We start from the raw sequence: 16,946 nt of genomic DNA, 5'->3' as shown, positions 1-16,946 counted from the left end.
GCCAACAGCGTTGTTTCTTCTTTTGGGCAGAGGCACTAGAGTGACCTTGGTTGTCTATCTTGCATGTGCTTATGCAGGATTCGTGAAACTCTTTAAATTCGGTTTTCACGCGTTTCTGGTCTTCGATGGCGTTTTCAGCTCGCAGTGCAAGGTCGAAAGCTTTCTTGAACGTCAAGTCCTTTTCTGCGAAGAGCCGTTGCTGGACCTGCTCGTTCCGAAGACCGCAAACGAAACGATCACGCAGCATGACGTCCATAGGCAGCATTGTCGGATTCGCTGCAGTGTCTGCGCTTGTCCCGAAATTGCAATCTGCTGCTAGCTTCTTGAGCGCCGTGACGTAATCACTGACCGTTTCGTCGTGCTTTTGGTCACGTCGCTGGAATCGTGCCCTGCAGAAGACCTCAGACGGTTGTGGATCGAAGTGAGTCTTGAGCATCTTGACTATGTCCTCGTAGCTCACTTGGTTGGGCTGCTTGGGTTGAACGAGGGCGCAGACGATGTCATAAGTCTGTTCCCCGCACAGCGTTAGCAGATGAGCACGTTTCTTCGATGCGTCCGTAATCTCGTTAGCCTCGAAGAAGAACTGTAGCCTCCCATACCAGGATCTCCAGGAGCTGGGGCTGCCGCTGAATTCGGGTAGCCGACCGAAGTCGGGCGTCGCCATGTTATTTCCTTGACGTCGGTGGAGTGCCGATGAGTCGATCCAGTCTTCCTCGTCGCCAACTGTTACGTCTGTACAGCCGCTTGTGACTGTAGACGATTTATTAAAGGACAGGAAACGTGAACAAGTTCAAAAGCGTAGCCCAGGCGTTGGAGTCACTCCTGGCCAGCGTTCGACGCCAGGCTCGCGCTCGTGCCACAGCGCCAGTGCCCCGCGCGCACTTCGTTAATGTCGTCTTCTAAGGCGACATGTCAATGTGGTTAAACCTGAAGCGACACCTGGCGGCTTTTGTTATTTTAAAGTGTGTTCGCGTGTGTACAGAAACGTACTTCAAGGAGTGAATAAATGTTCTGAGTGACGACATTTTTAAGGCTCGCCGCGTTGACAAACTTGCTGGACTGAGCCAAACTGGAAAATGAATATTGCAGCTCTGCAGCAACATTTCATCGCGCCCTTATTTCGCACATGGCGGCTGTTGCGTTGATCAATAACGCTGATCAAACTGGTAGGTGTGCTGTGGTGAACCGCTGTGAAGAAGTCGCATGTGAATGCTGGCAGCGTCACCGTGTGCAGGTTTTCGGCGTTGGTTGCCCTTCTAATCCTGGGTTCTCGACCTGCCCAGGTGTTCTGTGACCTGCCCAACCCGCCGTGTTCGGTGAAGTGGCAGTGTATAGGTGTTCTGTGACTCTACGTTTATATTTCACGCTTCGAAGAGCTAGTACTGGACGGCGAACCTGCCTTTATTAACACGCCGGCCTTCTGCCCTGCGTATGGATAAAGAAGCATATGCAACCGAAGCCATGTACCGCATAACAACCTCCGACGTGAGAGAAAACAAATTGTTGAGTGGATCGCGACGGTGAAAAGGAGCTTCAAGTCGTCCAGAACCACTGTTCTCTGCTCGAAGCGGTTTCGCGATAGTACTACCATTGGTGTTTATCGTTAAGGCGTGTGATGGGAAGTCCGGTAAAATCTGACCAGTTAAGGCCTGGCGTGGTGCTGCCATCGATCTTCGTTAATGTACAGAATGCATCGGAGGCACCGAAAGCAGATTTGTCGCAGAGGCCGAAAAATGAGGTAAGATTTTGAATGTTGAAGCTTTCTGTCTGACATGTGTTCCTTTAAAATGACTGAATCCTAATGAAGAAGGTTGTAAGGCACAAAGACATAACCTTCCTAATGCTAGTCACCGCGTGCTTACACGGTTTTCAGGGCCCTAGATTGGCGAAAGGTATGGGTATGAGTAAATATATCAAGTATACCTTAGTAACCTCTGGTTAACTAATGACACCGCATCGATGATTAACTCGGGGGACGAATTACATACAACTCATGATTACTTTATTGGACAAGAAAAGCAAAAGAGTTGGTCTGAATACTAGGAGGAAAAGGAGGAAAGAACTTTATTCGGAGTCCGGCGAGTTGGTGGGGCGGGGCAATAGTCCCGCCTAGGTTACAGTCAGGAGTCCTTGAATCATGGCAACCTCCTTGGCCCACTGGACGGCCCACATCCGATCTTCAAGGACGGGGCTCAGCATTGCGATTTCCCAGCGCGCGAAGGCTGTCACCAGATGCCGTATACTTGTTATGGGCACTTATCCCTCTACATTCCCATAACATGTCCTCTAAAGTGACTCTGGATTCACAACACTCGTACCTGTCCGTTTTATAAATATCGGGATGTATAAAGTGCGAGAGTGCAGGATTCGGATACGTCCTAGTTTGTAACTACTGCCATTCGACAGACTGTCTTTTTGTGATTTTTGGTGAGGGGGCGGAAATATGCCCTTCTGTAATCTATAATGTTTTGTAATGTCATTGTATCTAGTCATTCTGTCTTCCCACTCGTCTGCTGCGCCGTAATCACCGGACGATGCTGGGGCGGCACTTGAGAGGGCAGCCCGGTCGGTGAGCCCTCGAGCTGCGTCATGTACCGCCCCGTTGTTGCTGTCCGCTGCGAAGAAGTATAAAATTATTATGCAAATTGACGGTAGAGGACAGCACTTTGCGACGAGTGGCGAGACTCTGGAAGTAGTAAAGGAATACTAGGAGAATAAGGATGGGTTAGAGCACGTTCGACGAGCATTCTCAAGTCATGAATGGTACTTCGCCCTATTTCTGAACAGAAACATATAACAGCTGCGTCGTCCCTGCACTTAGAAAGAGGGTTCACTTCAACACTATCGGGGCCGCGAGAAATTTGATTATTTATGGGTAGTCCAGGAAACATTATTTTTATGGCACCCAAAGCTTCTGATGTTAATCTTTAGGTTATCGAATTGTACATCAAGGAGTTATTCTTCGAACAAAGACAGTTTAAAACCACAAATTTATCAAACAAAAAATGTGTAACATGAACATGGAAATTTCATAAAAATATTAACACTGCTCTGAACAAGGGTAAACATGAAAAAAAATCGAAATGCACATTTTAGACACATGGAACAGACACACTTCGTCCTGTGAATATAAGCGATGTAAATGCAAAAATGTTTAGTGTACACAGAATAACATTACATGTGGTGTCTTTCATGCCATCGCGTGAAACATTCATGGGATGTGGTAAAAAACAGATTTGCTGCAAATGTTTCACAGAAAACATTTGTTTTCTGTTCTTTTCAATAACTCGTGTAGTAAAAAAACAAAATTCAACAGCTCCCGCGAAGCGGCTCGCGGCACTACAAAGCGCAGTTCCAAGGTTCGCTCCCGGCTGCCTCCACGCACGGAACTGCACCTCTCTGGGCTGTTGCCGGCAAATGGTGACGCCCGAAGGATATGGACACCCTGCAGATAAAAGCACAAACATTGAGAACACATTGGTCAACTTACACCGGCGGACGACCACCGATGTTCCGGGACGGTATGACAAACTCTCGTCGTCCAGGCTGAAATCAAAAGTTCCGATGCCATCTTCCAAGCCTGTGCTGGTGTCTTCAATTCAAGATTCCAGCCCAGATGTCCAAGAATCCTCAAAAATGCGCCGTTTTCATGAAGCGGTCACACATAATGTCGACTACATCATTGAAACTACGCACGCTCACCCGCCCTTATAGAGAGGCATTTCGAAATTCCCACGCAGTGATAAAATAGAAACACAAAGGTAAAACTGTTCAAATACTTCTCTTTTTGTATGATAGAAGGCGTAAGGTGTCCACATTGGCTTGTAAAGGTGCAAATATTTAACTTTAAATATCGACTATATACTATCAATTAGGATAGGCGCAGTCACAAAATTGTTGAATTGTGTATGCACCGAGCAGTGGAAAGAAAAAGTATAGTAACCTTAACAGACGGGAAAAGAGTAAAGTGGGACAGGAAACAAAAGGGTATTATGGACATCATTGATGAGATCATCAAAAAGAGATGGGCATGTCACGTAGCACATAAATAGGGTAACCACTGATCATTAATGGTATGTGCATGGATTCTAAGAGAAGGCTAACATTACAGAGGCAAACAGAAAGTTAGAAAGGCAGATGAGATTAAAAAGTGTGAGAGTATAACGGGGTAGCAGCAAGCACAGGGCTGTGTTGAATGGCAGAACATGATGACAAAGGGCTTTGCCCTGCAGTTGGCGTAGTGAGGCTGACGATGATCATAAGGCAGCAAGTATAAGAAGTATTCTACCAATACTATACTGCCTGCTGTGAATTTTATTGCGATGAGCTAAAGCGGGGGGAGGGGGGCGACTTCTCTCCTAACCAAGAAACTGCAGAAGGTACTGCATGGCTGATTCCACAACAGCTGCTTGATACAGGCCTTCGTTCATGCAGCACTAGATTTTCACATATGGCATCAATGGGTACCATTGCCATATGCCTCAGTGGTGGTGTCATCGGTGACTGTGCGATAGTGTTGCGTTACATACACCAAAGTGTCCCTAAGACCTATGCACGTCTTCATCTCCCAAGCCTCGCAGGTTAACTTACTTTGTCATTCCTGTGTGCGAGTGCATTGAACTCGCACAAGAAAAGCGATCAGGCTCGAGGCATTGCACGCACTACACTCTAAGTCAGGGGCCAGATAACAAAGAGCACATAGGAAGCTTGCTCCTGCTTACTGACTAAAATCCTGTCTATAGAGAGCCCAGCAATACAAAAATACCCGTGACATCTACGCGGCACGGAAGTCACGCATACAGACAGTAAGAGCAGGTGGAAGAAGGAAAAGAAAAAATGGGAAAAGCCGCCGTCTCCGTCGCGCCAGCCTGACACCAGGAGTTGGCGTCAACTTACGCAGAACCGTTCAGCCACAAGCGTGAGTTCCAATAAAAAAAAAAAGAAAGAAATGCCCCTCTCCCCTTCCTCTGCCGTCGCCAGCTGGGCGCCCGGGTGCATGCGTGTCGTTGACCGTCGCCTGCATGCTGTAGCATTTGTATGTCGCCGTTTCGTCCAGCTGTCTTGTGATGGTCGTTTTTCTCAAAGATGGTCTGAGACGGAAACATATTCCAGTGCTATATGGCTCACTTTATTCCAGATATCATATATCTCTCTGAAATTTGGGCATACACTGAGATGTGCAGTCTCATTGTTACTCTTTTGACTTCAATAAAAGAGTACAGACAACTTTCCATTCATCATTGTTGAGGTATGACACTGTGTCATGCACTAAATAAAAGAGTACTAGTGCATGCATGACAGCTTTTTGAAACACTGGCCTATGTATGTTGATGCTCATGTTCTAGCAAACAAGTTCAATTGATGATTTCAGGAAAGGATGGCAAAAAAGAAACAAACCGAAAGCCACGAGACAGAAAAAGATCGAAATTGAAGATCTATTGGCCGACCTTTGATTAGTGGTTGCGTAATTTTATGATGAACATCAAGTACAGAAGTCAGCAGGAAAGCCCGCTGCGGTGGTTTTGTAGCTAAGGTACTCTGCTGCTGACCAGCAGGTCGCGGTTTCGAATTCCAGCTGCTGTGGCTGCATTTTTGATGAAGGCGGAAATATTGTAGGCCCCTGTGCTCAAATTTGGGTGCAACGTTAAAGAACCCCAGGTGGTCGAAATTTCCGGAGCCCTCCACTACGGCATCTCTAATAATCATATGGTGGTTTTGGGCGTTAAATTCCACATATCAATCAATCGAAGTCAGCAGGAGAGTGTATGTCACCGATATTTGCTCACTCTTTTGAATATTAAGTACAGTTCTCATTTTCCAGCATGAATTTGTAACAGTGAACCACGACCAAGACAACCAGTGTGCTGCTGTGGAGATAATGTACCAGCTATGAAAATCCCATTTTCTAAAGAGCAGCTGGTAGCAGTAAGAATAAATATTTTGAAGTTCTTTCTGCATCATTTCTTGATCCTAACTGCACGCCGATGTTCGCGAAAGAGCTCGAATTCATGTTGTCTCAAATTCATGAAGCCTTACATACAATTCGCTGATCAAATGCATGCACATGGCACAAAAACAGTTCAAGGTTCCGAAGACGGTTTCCAAAAACCCACTTGGTAGATATACACCCCGCAAAAAAGACTCGCCGTCATGCGATGGCGCTGTGGTGCAATGGATAAAACATCTGCTTCACGTGCATGCGGTCCCGAGTTGGACTCCAGGGCTGTGCTTTGCATGTTAATCTCCCAAATATAGGTAATTGTGATACCAATGGTTTTCTAATTACCTTAGGTCGTAATATCCGCCGCATTCTCTGCTGTAAAATGCTCTGAAAAGCGTAAAATAATACTTTTTTCCGCCACCGCATCAAGGACGGACTGCCTACAGAAAGTCACGCCTAACCGCAGGCCGTATCATGCGAGGAAAAAGTTGACCTAAAATCCCGGCTAATCTTTTTTGTCCCGGCTATTCTGAAGGCCACTTCATATCGGGCCGGCTTCTCTGCAACATGGCTATGGAGCCGCCTGGAAGCGGCCATAATTTGACTTGATTTCCTGCCTGCGGGCGTGTAGTCTAGCCAGGATTTGACTAACCCCCGAATCGAATGCAGAGATGTTACTTGACTCGTTCTTGACTCAAGACAGTCTTGCTGGTCAGCATAAATCGTTCTCGAACTTGCGGATGACTTGAAGGCGACTTGGCTCGGTCGAAATCAAAACAAGTTTCAAGTCAGCTGCGGGGCTAGCTTGAAAGCGACTTCGTGCGTTATTCCAACATGGCCACCTCTTGAATGGACGTCGCGCAGAGGGTGGCCGCTTTTGAGTTTGCTTGCCTCGCCATAAGCGTAGCATTTTCCAAGGTGCACTGCCTGCCGAAGAATCTTGGACCCGCTTTACGTGACCGAGGAAATCCGATGGATTGTACGACGAGGAACAATTCCACGCTCGATACAGATTCACGAAGAACGCCGTGCGGCAGCTGCTGGGTATGTTGCCGCTCCGTGAAAATGGAGACAACCGAGGACAGCCTGTGCCCTCAGTGTTACAGCTACTGATGGCTCTCGGTTTTTACAGCGCTGGCACATTCCAAACAGTCACCGGGAATCTCGTTCGCATTCCGTAGTCGACAGTTTTCCATGCAGTAGGAAAAGTTACGCTACTCATTGCAAAGCACCTATACGCAATGTGGTGCGCTTTCCGCAGCCGGCAGCACTTTCTATAGTTATGCGGGACTTTTATGAAGTGGCCGAGTTTCCTGGTGTTACAGGCTGTGTCGACTACACACACGTGCGTATTAATTGCTTTGGTGGGGACCACGCTGAAGAGTTCCGTAAGCGCAAAGGCCATTTCTGTTTTTCTTAAACACGATGACGATTACCGCCTCTTTCGGTACAAAATTGACTCCCTCCTGTGTCTGTGTGCCTCGTCTATACTTTCGTCCCGTCTAGGGCACTGTTTCTCGCTCAGATAGCATCGCTTGTAGCACAACGCTACGTAGCATTCCACACGCATAAAAAGAGGTGCCCATATCACGGGTTTTTTTTATCCGCTTCACCATCATGCAGCGAGACACTGCTGCACCCCGCGAGACAGAATTCTTCTGAGGGCAATATCCTGACCCCCGCTTTTCTCTTGTTTACCAAGCTCAACAAAAGGATACGAATCACGTTTGTTCCCGGAATTTTTTTTTTTTATATATATAACTGCGACCTAGCCCACTACAGGCATGCACACAGGCGAACAGAAAGGCAAATGCCGTGAAAATCGCGTCAGGTCGTGAGCCAGGTCAGCACAAATACATGCCGTGGCGTTCGATTAAACAAAAAAATGACGAAAGAACCCAACGCGATGCTTGCGTCGCCTCCAAACAAGCAACCGTGGAGAAACTCGCCGCATTTGGGCGGCCACTGAAACCAGCGGGCAACGAACGCTTTAGAGAAGCAACACTGCGCATCGCTGTGACGACAGTCACCACGTGCCGCTCGTTAGCCATAAAATGGCAGGAATATGCTTGTGGCCCTTCATTTTTATAGTTATTCTAAAACGTACGGTCTTTTTTTGATGTAATGCATGCCTTACGCGAACAACTTCATTATTACCCTCGTTAGCAGGCGAGCAGCGTGTTTCTGCTTTGAAGCTCGTTCTTGACTTGACCAAGCAAGACAGCCTGAGCATCTATGAAACGCGAAGGCTGACTTGGGCATTTTGAAGTCCGCTGCTTGCTTCACGCCGACTTGCTCAAGTTAAGTTGAAGTCGCGAGCCAAGTAACATCTCTGCAATCGGAGGTTAGAGTGTATCACAGAGGCTCGCTGCACTCTGTTTAAATTCTACATTGTACGCGTTTGCTGTACCATTTACGCCAGCTGCTCCTTACTGCACGAATGGGCGGCAAGAGCTGCGCTCCAAAATTTTTGTGACACGGTTTTATTGTGTGAAACTGCTTCATCAGCGAAGCTATATTACACATGACACGAATTTGACAGCACACATATACTGGAAGGAAAGGTCCGAGTCATATTTATGTGAAACATTTCTTGGCAAGCCAAAGACGCTTCGATTGTTTCTATCTAGTCACTTTTGTTTGAGTGCTTTAGTAGTCTTTTCAACAGAGTATTTATCAAAATTGGCCTATGACATGAAGTATTACAAATACAATTCACCGGTCATAACTTGCCTAACGTGAAAAATCACGGTACCTAACGATAGGACGACACATCGGAAAGCATTCTGAGCAATTTCTGGACATCATAGAAAGCCAAGACCTGATGTCTTGTCAGTGAGTCTTTCTTAGCTTTATATGTTTTGATGCGTTGCCTTTCCAATCACCTTTTTTTTTTCTTCAGTTGCTGGTGGAATATCTATACTACTGTCTAAGTGTTCTTTAGAATCTTCTAACTAAAAGTGCTACCTTGCCAAATTTGGGTAGAGCTCCATAACTGTCGTGGGCATAGGGACTTGGAAGATTGCCCTCTTTTACGGTGTTGTAGGGTGAATGTATGTATGTGGGAGGCAGTGGCCATATATTGCACCAGGGTGGCCAATACATCTCTAGTGAGGAAGTGTGTTACCGGCAGTGGTCACCGGTGAGGCCGCACCGCAAGCCTCTTAATGCAGTTCTATCACCATGCAGAATTTTTTTGTTTAATCCAGTTGGGAAGTACGTGGCAACGAGATTCGAACCACGAACCTCTTGCACCCGAAGCCACTATCATTGATGCCCCCTTCAGAACAAGTACTCGGCTTTTATCGAAGAAACCAGCCTTTGCATTGACGCAATGAATGATAATCTGACCAGTATCATTACGGAGTGTGCAGTGGAAGTTGGAGGTATGGTACTTAGACAGGACAAGAGCAAGCTGTCCCAGGAGACGAAGAACCTCATTAAAAAACGTCAGAGCATGAAAGTCACAAGTACAACAGACAAAATAGAACTGGCAGAGCTTTCAAAGTTTATTAATAAGGGTAAGGTATTCGATAAAAAGAAGGTATGACATGTAGAAAATTGAACACGCTCTGAAGAACGGAGGAAGCGTCAAAGCACTGATGAGAAAACTAGGGATATACAAAAACCAGATGTGTGCACTAAAGAATAAGGAAGGCAGAGTAACTGCAAATATGGATAGGATAGTTAAAATAGCGGAGGGGTTTTACAGATATCTATGCAATAGGGGGGGGGGGGGGACACAACCACGACCTTAATATGAAGACTAGTAGTAACCAAAATGGCATCCCACCAGTAATGATAGAAGTAGTCAGAAAAGCCTTGGAGGGAATGCAAAGAGGCAAAGCTGCTGGTGAGGATCAGATAACATCCGATCTGCTAAAAAATGGAGGACAGATTGTGTTAAGAAAAACTAGCCACCCTGTTCACGAAGTGTCTCCTGACGAGAAGAGTTACAGAATCTTGAAAGAATGCTAACATTATCTTAATACATAAAAAAGGAGATGACAAGGACTTGAAGAATTACAGGCCGGTCAGCTTGCTCTCTGTTGTCTACAAGCTATTTACAAAAATAATTGCTAACAGAATTAATTCAACATTATAATTCAATCAACCAAAGGAACAAGCAAGATTTTGAACAGGCTACTCAACAATCGACCACATTCATACTATCAATCAGGTAATAGAGAAATGCTTCTAATATAGCCAACCACTATACATAGCTTTCATAGATTACGAGAAGGCATTTGATGCAGTAGAAATATCAGCAGTCATGCTGATACTGCGGAATCAGGGCGTTGACAAAGCGTATATAAACATCCTGGAAGAAATTTACAGGGGATCATTTGCCACCATAGTGCTCCATAAAGAAAGCGACAAAAAACTAATCAAGAAGGGTGTAAGGAAGGGGGAAACAATTTCCCCAATGCTATTTACCGCATGTTTACAGGAGGTTTTCTGATGCCCTGAATGGGAAGGGTTAAGGATGAAAGTTAATGGAGAGTACCTTAGTAACCTACTCTTTGCCAATGACATCGCATTGCTAAGTAACTCAGGGGACGAATTGCAACTCATAATCACGGAGTTAGACAATGAGAGCAAAAATGTAGGTTTTAAGATTAATCAGCAGTAAACGAAAGTAATGTACAACAACCTCTGAAGAGAACAGCGCTCTGAAATAGGTAATAGTGCAGTTGAAGTTGTGAAAGACTACGTCTAATTAGGACAGGTAAAAACCACGAAGCAAAACCACGAGATTGAAGTAACTAGGAGAATGAGAATGGGGTGGAGCACATTTGGCAAGCACTCCCAAATCATGACTGGTAGACTGCCACTATCCCCCAAAAGGAACACATATAACAGCTGCATCCTGCCGGCGCTTAGCTATGGAGCAGAAACCTGGAAACTTACTCAGAGGGTTCAGCTTAAATTGAGGACGATGTAGCGAGCGTTGGAAAGCGAGAGACAAAAAGAGAGTAAAGTAGATCAGGGAGCAAACCGGGGTTAAGGATATCATAGTTGAAATTAAGAAGACGAAATGTACATGGGCCGGGCATGTAGCGCCCAGGCACGATAACCGCTGTCATCAAAGAGGCCCTGCAACACTTTTTGAACGTAGTCAGAAAACGGTGGCGGCGTATCGTACTTGCGGCTTTGTTTATTGCTAGTTACAATTTCGTTTTGAAGAAAAGAACAAATCCTTTTCAACTTTCTGACCCGATTCCGAATTGTAAGCCTAAAAAAAATAAGGTGATGAAGCGCAACCGGTGAACATTTGTCATTTTCGTTTTGTGATAAAATAGCTCCAAGCCACACGAACACACATGGCGCCAGAAGTACGAAGCAGGCCAGAAGTATGAAGATTAGACAAATCTGTGTACTACCCATCATTCCTATGCTGGCTGAAGCGCCGTGCATTGCAGCTCCCTTAGGCACTGGTACCAGAGTCTCCTCTAGTGTTTATTAGGAAACTCTATGACTCTTATTGCCCTGTCCAGGGCAATTTTCCAAGTGGCAGCAAACCAGTTTGCCGCTACTGTACCATTACACATTAAGAAATGCTCGAAACGTTTTAAGTATGACTAAACACCTTTCAAGTACACAGTCTTAGGGCAGAGGTCTGTCTTCTTCCCAAGCGGTGCCATTTGCAGAGAACTACTTATGTTTTCTACTCAATAGTGTGGCATTTTCTCGCCATTACTGGTTACAAGTTCGACATACTTTTGTCGTTGAGTGTAGTCGAGTACTTTTGCTGGGAGTTCGACTGGCAGCAGGTGGTACCCTGCTCCAAGTGCACATGCGGTACTGTCCTGCAGACGAAGGCGCAGCTTGCTTACTTCCGTTCATTCCCAGCTGCTAGGCATTCCCCTCTGTGGGTATAGAGTGACTTGGTTGCGATTTATGAAGATATCACCCAGCCTCGCAGGAATACCATAAGTAATGCCATTATTTAGTGCCTATTGCAGTACTCACCGATTGAAATGCATCATGATTTTTTTTTAGTATCACAACTCAAATGCACAATTGCTCAAAATTACCACATCATGTCGAAGCAAATCTGGTCTCTAGGAATAATTTTTGGTTTTATGTACACTCTTCGTTTTAAACTACACTGATATGGCCCCAACTGGAGACAGTCGAAACATAAGTATTTTTGCTACGTAACCCTAAATATGTCTGTTTCAATCCATGAGTGCTGTACTTATACTATCATGATGAAGAGCGATACCTTGGCGCAAACACACAAGAAGCTGACACAAAGTAAAGGAAGAAAAGGCACAAAACAAAATGGCTGGCCCATGAACAGGTGCTGTCTCTGTGTCATTAATTATCATGAAATGCGAAGCATATCTTTGCACATTGCAAAGCACTTTGGGCGCCTATCTGGGTATCTGTCTGTCTGTCTGCCTTATCTTTCTGTCTATAGTCGGGTACAACTTAAGAAGGCATCGGCATTTTCTCTTAAAAGCAGATGTACGCGAGTCTCTACCAATAGACGCGCACTTCAGGTGACGTCATGCGCCGGACTACACTCTAGCCACAGTCCCAGCCGACGGAGAACATGCCCAACTTGGCCGCCCTCGCTTCGAACTGGGTCGTGTCCCGTTGGCTGTGTGCGTCTACCTTAATCAGAGTGAATTCGAATTGTGTGTAGTGATGTGTCATGCCAGAAATACTATTGTGAGCTTACGATACACAATTTGTGCCACGGGTATTTATTTTGAGCCGTGAGCCAGCGAAGAGAGATTGCAACCACATCGGTCACGCTGAGCTGCGCTTCGTCTGGAAACAGGATCCTGCGGTCACGTAAGGATGCAAACAAACATTGTGCGTGTTTGTTTCATGGTGTTTTATTTACGCTTAAGTGAAGTTGTAACGAAGAGAGTTTGCCAAAGCCTGATATCTACTGTTAGCAGCGATATATTTGTGTACTGTGCCGCTCTATTTCTCGTCGGACGTGGTGAAGTGATAGTGCAAAACCTATATCGGGATAAATGAGAAAAGCGTGCGCGGATGAAATCAACCTACGGGTTTCTCATTAGAAAAGATTTGCGACAGCAAGCTCCAACGCAAAGATTCGTTGCTGCCAGCTGAGCACGGAAACGACCAATCGGTGGCGGCAGTGTGATAAGATAGCTGAGCGTCAAGCAGCGTCGTTCAAGTTTTTGTAGCACCGTCGATCGATTGCTTTCCACCAATGTAGACAATCAGTGACTAACACGCGCTGCTTCAGAGAATGTCATCGGATTATTAACAATCAGGCATTTGGGAGCAATGTTTGTTTTCTTAATGTTAGCCTCAGTGCTAATATAAAATAGGACTGATACACTGGTGCCGTTACAAGGAAGCTTTGCATGAATTTGTACCGCTGTGTGATTTAGAACTCTTCGCTCAATGCATGCGGCAGCTGTGGAATGCCTGCTGTGACACAATCACGGCATAAGTTCCGCTGCCAGCGCTCAGCTTGCTTTTCTACATCACAGCATAGCGCTGCTTTTTGATTATTGTGATAAGCCGCTACTAAAAAGTTCCTGACAGTGAAGGCAACAGAGCCATTATGTATATTAATCAAGGTATGATAAAGTAGGCACACAGCTTGTGCACTGACTCCTAATAGTTAATTCTACTTGTGTCTGCAGTAAATGTGTGTGCGTTTTTGTGTACATTTGTTATTTTACCATTTTTTGTATTTTAGATCTGTTTTCGCATTCACGTTTGTATTAATGTGTGTGAATATGTGAGTGCTTTCACGTCTGTATATGTTTATTCCTATTTCTGTCTTGCGTTTGTTTTTGCAAAGCATGCTGCAGTCACATCTCTCTTTACAATTTCATTAACACGTTCAACAATGATGAGCATTTTTCTGGTATGTATATATGACAGCACAATGCCTGCAAAGTTAATTATAATTATAATTGTGCTTGCGTTTGCGTTCCTTCCCACGACAGATGAATAAATTAAAAATTGGCTATGACAACACTTCAATTCTCTGTGCAGACTGGTAACATAATCATAAAGTGTGCTCCAACTACTGCTATATCACTATGGGGCACGTCGCATTCAATGGTGGCTGCCAGAACGAGCAATTGGGGTCTCACCAATCTAACGATGTTTTATATTCAGTTATTTGCCTTACTTGTGTAAGCCAGATAATTAAAACAAACAATGCAACAACATGAATGTGCTTTCGCATGCAAGCTGCTAACATTGGCTGTCAGTTTTATGTTGACTGCTGCTATTTCACCAGCACTGACTATGACAAACAGGGCCGGATTAACAGTGTGGAGGGTCCAGTTAAAAAAAATAAGGTGGACCCCTTCTCCCTCGCTCACCTTCTTTCTTTTCTCTTTGTCATCTGGTCATGCTTAAGAATTGATGCTTTTTAGATTTAGCTGTAAATAACACAATTCATATTTATTTTAGGCCTCTGTGGAGTGTTTATTATCACCTGGACGTTCTATTTCTTGCGGAGCACGTGGAGATATTGTCGTAATAATTAACTATATCAGGAGACGAAGACACATGGATAGTGTTAAGATTTGTGTGGTACGTTGGATCATACTGGAAGAAGACAAAACTGTGTGACATTTATAAGTGTAGTCCAAGCAACGTGCACGTTTCTTCTATTTGTGTTTACCTATGGCATTGTTTACCCTCATTTCAAGAAAGAATATCTTCGTTCGAAAATCAGGGAGCGCCTTTGTGAAAAATAGCTTCCTCTATCTGCTTCAGCTTCACTGATTTGGTAGCGCACGCTTTGGTTCTCTTCGTGCGAGCACTCCTGAAGTTGACAGGTAGGCCTTTTTCAGTAACTGTTCACATGTGCTTACAGTAAACACGCTATCAAACGTCTAGTTAGTTTTGATTTCATACAATACACAATGAATCACTTCTCGTTATAGTGTTCTTATGCATATTGTATATGCCTACTACTCACACCAAGTAATACACATAGTTTAAATTTAAAATTTTATGATTATGGCAAGGGGGTGGGCCAAATCTTCCGGAAAAGTTAGCACCTATAAAAAATGAGATTCTTGTATAACTTTCACAGAAACTCTTTTAATAACACTCAAAAATCAACCACACATAGTTTCAATTATGGACAAATCACTTGCTTTTAAACATGTAATGGGGTTTAAATTTTTGCAGACAATATTAACTGTCAGAGGGCTATAGGAGAAGGAAACAAATTCATTGCGGACATCTTTTCTGCAGGTCCAGCAGGGAGGTTAAGCTTCAGGGAGGTTAAGGCCCATTTCATTTGAACCCTCTGGACCCTGGATAATCCGCTTGTTTCCTGATGGTGCCAAGGGTCGGAAGGAGGAAGGTCGCTGATGATGGCATCCCACCGTTGCCACCAGTTGTTGCGAATGGGGGTCTACCCGGTCTCTTGCGGTAGCGTGTTGTAACCGGGTGGAGCAAACGAACGCTGACAAGAAGAGGATACAAAAACAAACAGGTTTATGGCACTATTTACACTTATTTACAGCAAAGAAAGGTTAGTGGTTTTACAAACCATGAGCGTGGTGGTTGAACCGTTACATGGTTCAAAGCTACGTCCAGCATTCTGCGGCGTCGTTTTAAGCCCTGTCGGGCTCCTCCTCTCCGAGTGGAACACCAATCACACACACACACAACAGGTGAGGGGGATGAGCATGCATGGTCCACGTGAACGTCCAATATTGAGTCGTGATCGCTGCACTGCAAGGTGGCGCCAGTGGGGCTCTTTCTCATCGTGTGTGTGCCGCTAGTCGAGAGGTCCCACGATCCTGACAGCATACATCAAAGGGTCCGTCGATTTGTTCGCTTAATTATCGGGACGATTTGCGGCGGCCGCCACGGTCTCTTCCAAGGAAGATGCTGTCTTTGTTGTCCTCTCTGGAACGGTTTACGACGTCGTGGCGCACGATGTCTCATCCTCCTGCTAGCAAGGACAATGCCTGGCGGGCATAGGCAGCCGGCCGGTCAGCTACTTGATTGAGGATTAAAAGGAGCGCCGCTCTCCCGTCAGCTCTGGCGCCGGTCACAACAGCTTCCCCATCGCCAGATTAGTCGCCGGGGCCATCAGTCACCGCTGCTGCTCGAAGGGACGACGAAAGGGTCCGTAGTTGAAAGTCAGGACCTCGCCTTCGCTTGCCACATGGTCAGGGTAATTGCCGAAATCTTCGACAGCGTCTGGCAGACTGGGTGCAGAAGGGATTGAGAGCCTGCCCAGTAGATCGGCTTATGCACAATGGCGTCTGCCCAGACGAATCTCCGGGCCAAACGTAACAGCTCCTCCGCCACCCGGAAAATCTCGGCTTGCCAGCGCTCCCAACCGCTGGGCACGAAGAGAATGGCCGGGGACGAGGACGATGGCCTGGTTTTGACCCTCCAGCTGCGAGCTAGTAAGCGACTTCCAAACCAGGTCACAATGATCGACATCAGCAAGATGAACCACACAACACAATACCATGCTGCAGTCGAGCACATTGAACCTGCTTAAAACCCTCCAGGCTTCTCAAGAAACACGAACAAAAGAAAAACCTGTACGCTAAAATTTTGAGACAATTTGGTGCCGTCAAAGTTACAATCATGGACAAATTGGCGTGCGTGAAAAGCACACAAAGGCAAATACAATTCGGCCCCATATAACCATAATTTCACTCTTTGAAAACTAGCTTTCTCCTACCATCTGCCCTACTAAGTTGTAACTTACATCTAATTTCATGACTAATTTCATGAAACCCAACCAAATACATGGTTTTTACACGAAAGCTGCCAGACACTATACACAAGGTATCTGTGCACATTCTTCATTCTCTCAATAAATCGAACTGTGTAAATCCTTAAAACGCATCCCTAATCTCAACGTTCGGTATATAATATAATGCGCAGCTAAAGAATTCACCTGATCCCTGAGCACATACTAAAATAACAAAGGGAAATGCAACTCGTGTACTAACACGCTCATTTGCTGAATGTAGTTTCATGTCAGCCCATGTTTTTAAAGAACGCACAT

At 45.3% G+C, this 16,946-nt stretch overlaps 1 protein-coding gene across 3 annotated transcripts in view; it reads left to right on the top strand.

Moving 5' to 3' along the window:
- Nucleotides 1-1,014: 1,014 nt before the first annotated feature.
- Nucleotides 1,015-16,946, top strand: part of LOC119167540 (uncharacterized) — a 68,901-nt gene continuing 52,969 nt past the window's right edge. The window contains exon 1 of one of the 3 annotated variants that reach the window (XM_075887678.1): nucleotides 1,015-1,738. In XM_075887678.1, the coding sequence (XP_075743793.1) occupies nucleotides 1,616-1,738 (123 nt within the window). In that variant the 5' untranslated portion in view covers nucleotides 1,015-1,615. Of the gene's footprint in view, nucleotides 1,739-11,294; nucleotides 12,770-16,946 lie in introns of those variants that run through there. The other 2 variants (XM_075887679.1, XM_075887680.1) reach the window with 2 other exon arrangements.

The sequence above is a fragment of the Rhipicephalus microplus genome, chromosome 3 (genome assembly GCF_043290135.1).
Source record: "Rhipicephalus microplus isolate Deutch F79 chromosome 3, USDA_Rmic, whole genome shotgun sequence".
In the NCBI taxonomy this organism is placed as follows: domain Eukaryota; kingdom Metazoa; phylum Arthropoda; class Arachnida; order Ixodida; family Ixodidae; genus Rhipicephalus; species Rhipicephalus microplus.
This window is presented reverse-complemented; position numbering and strand designations above follow the sequence as displayed.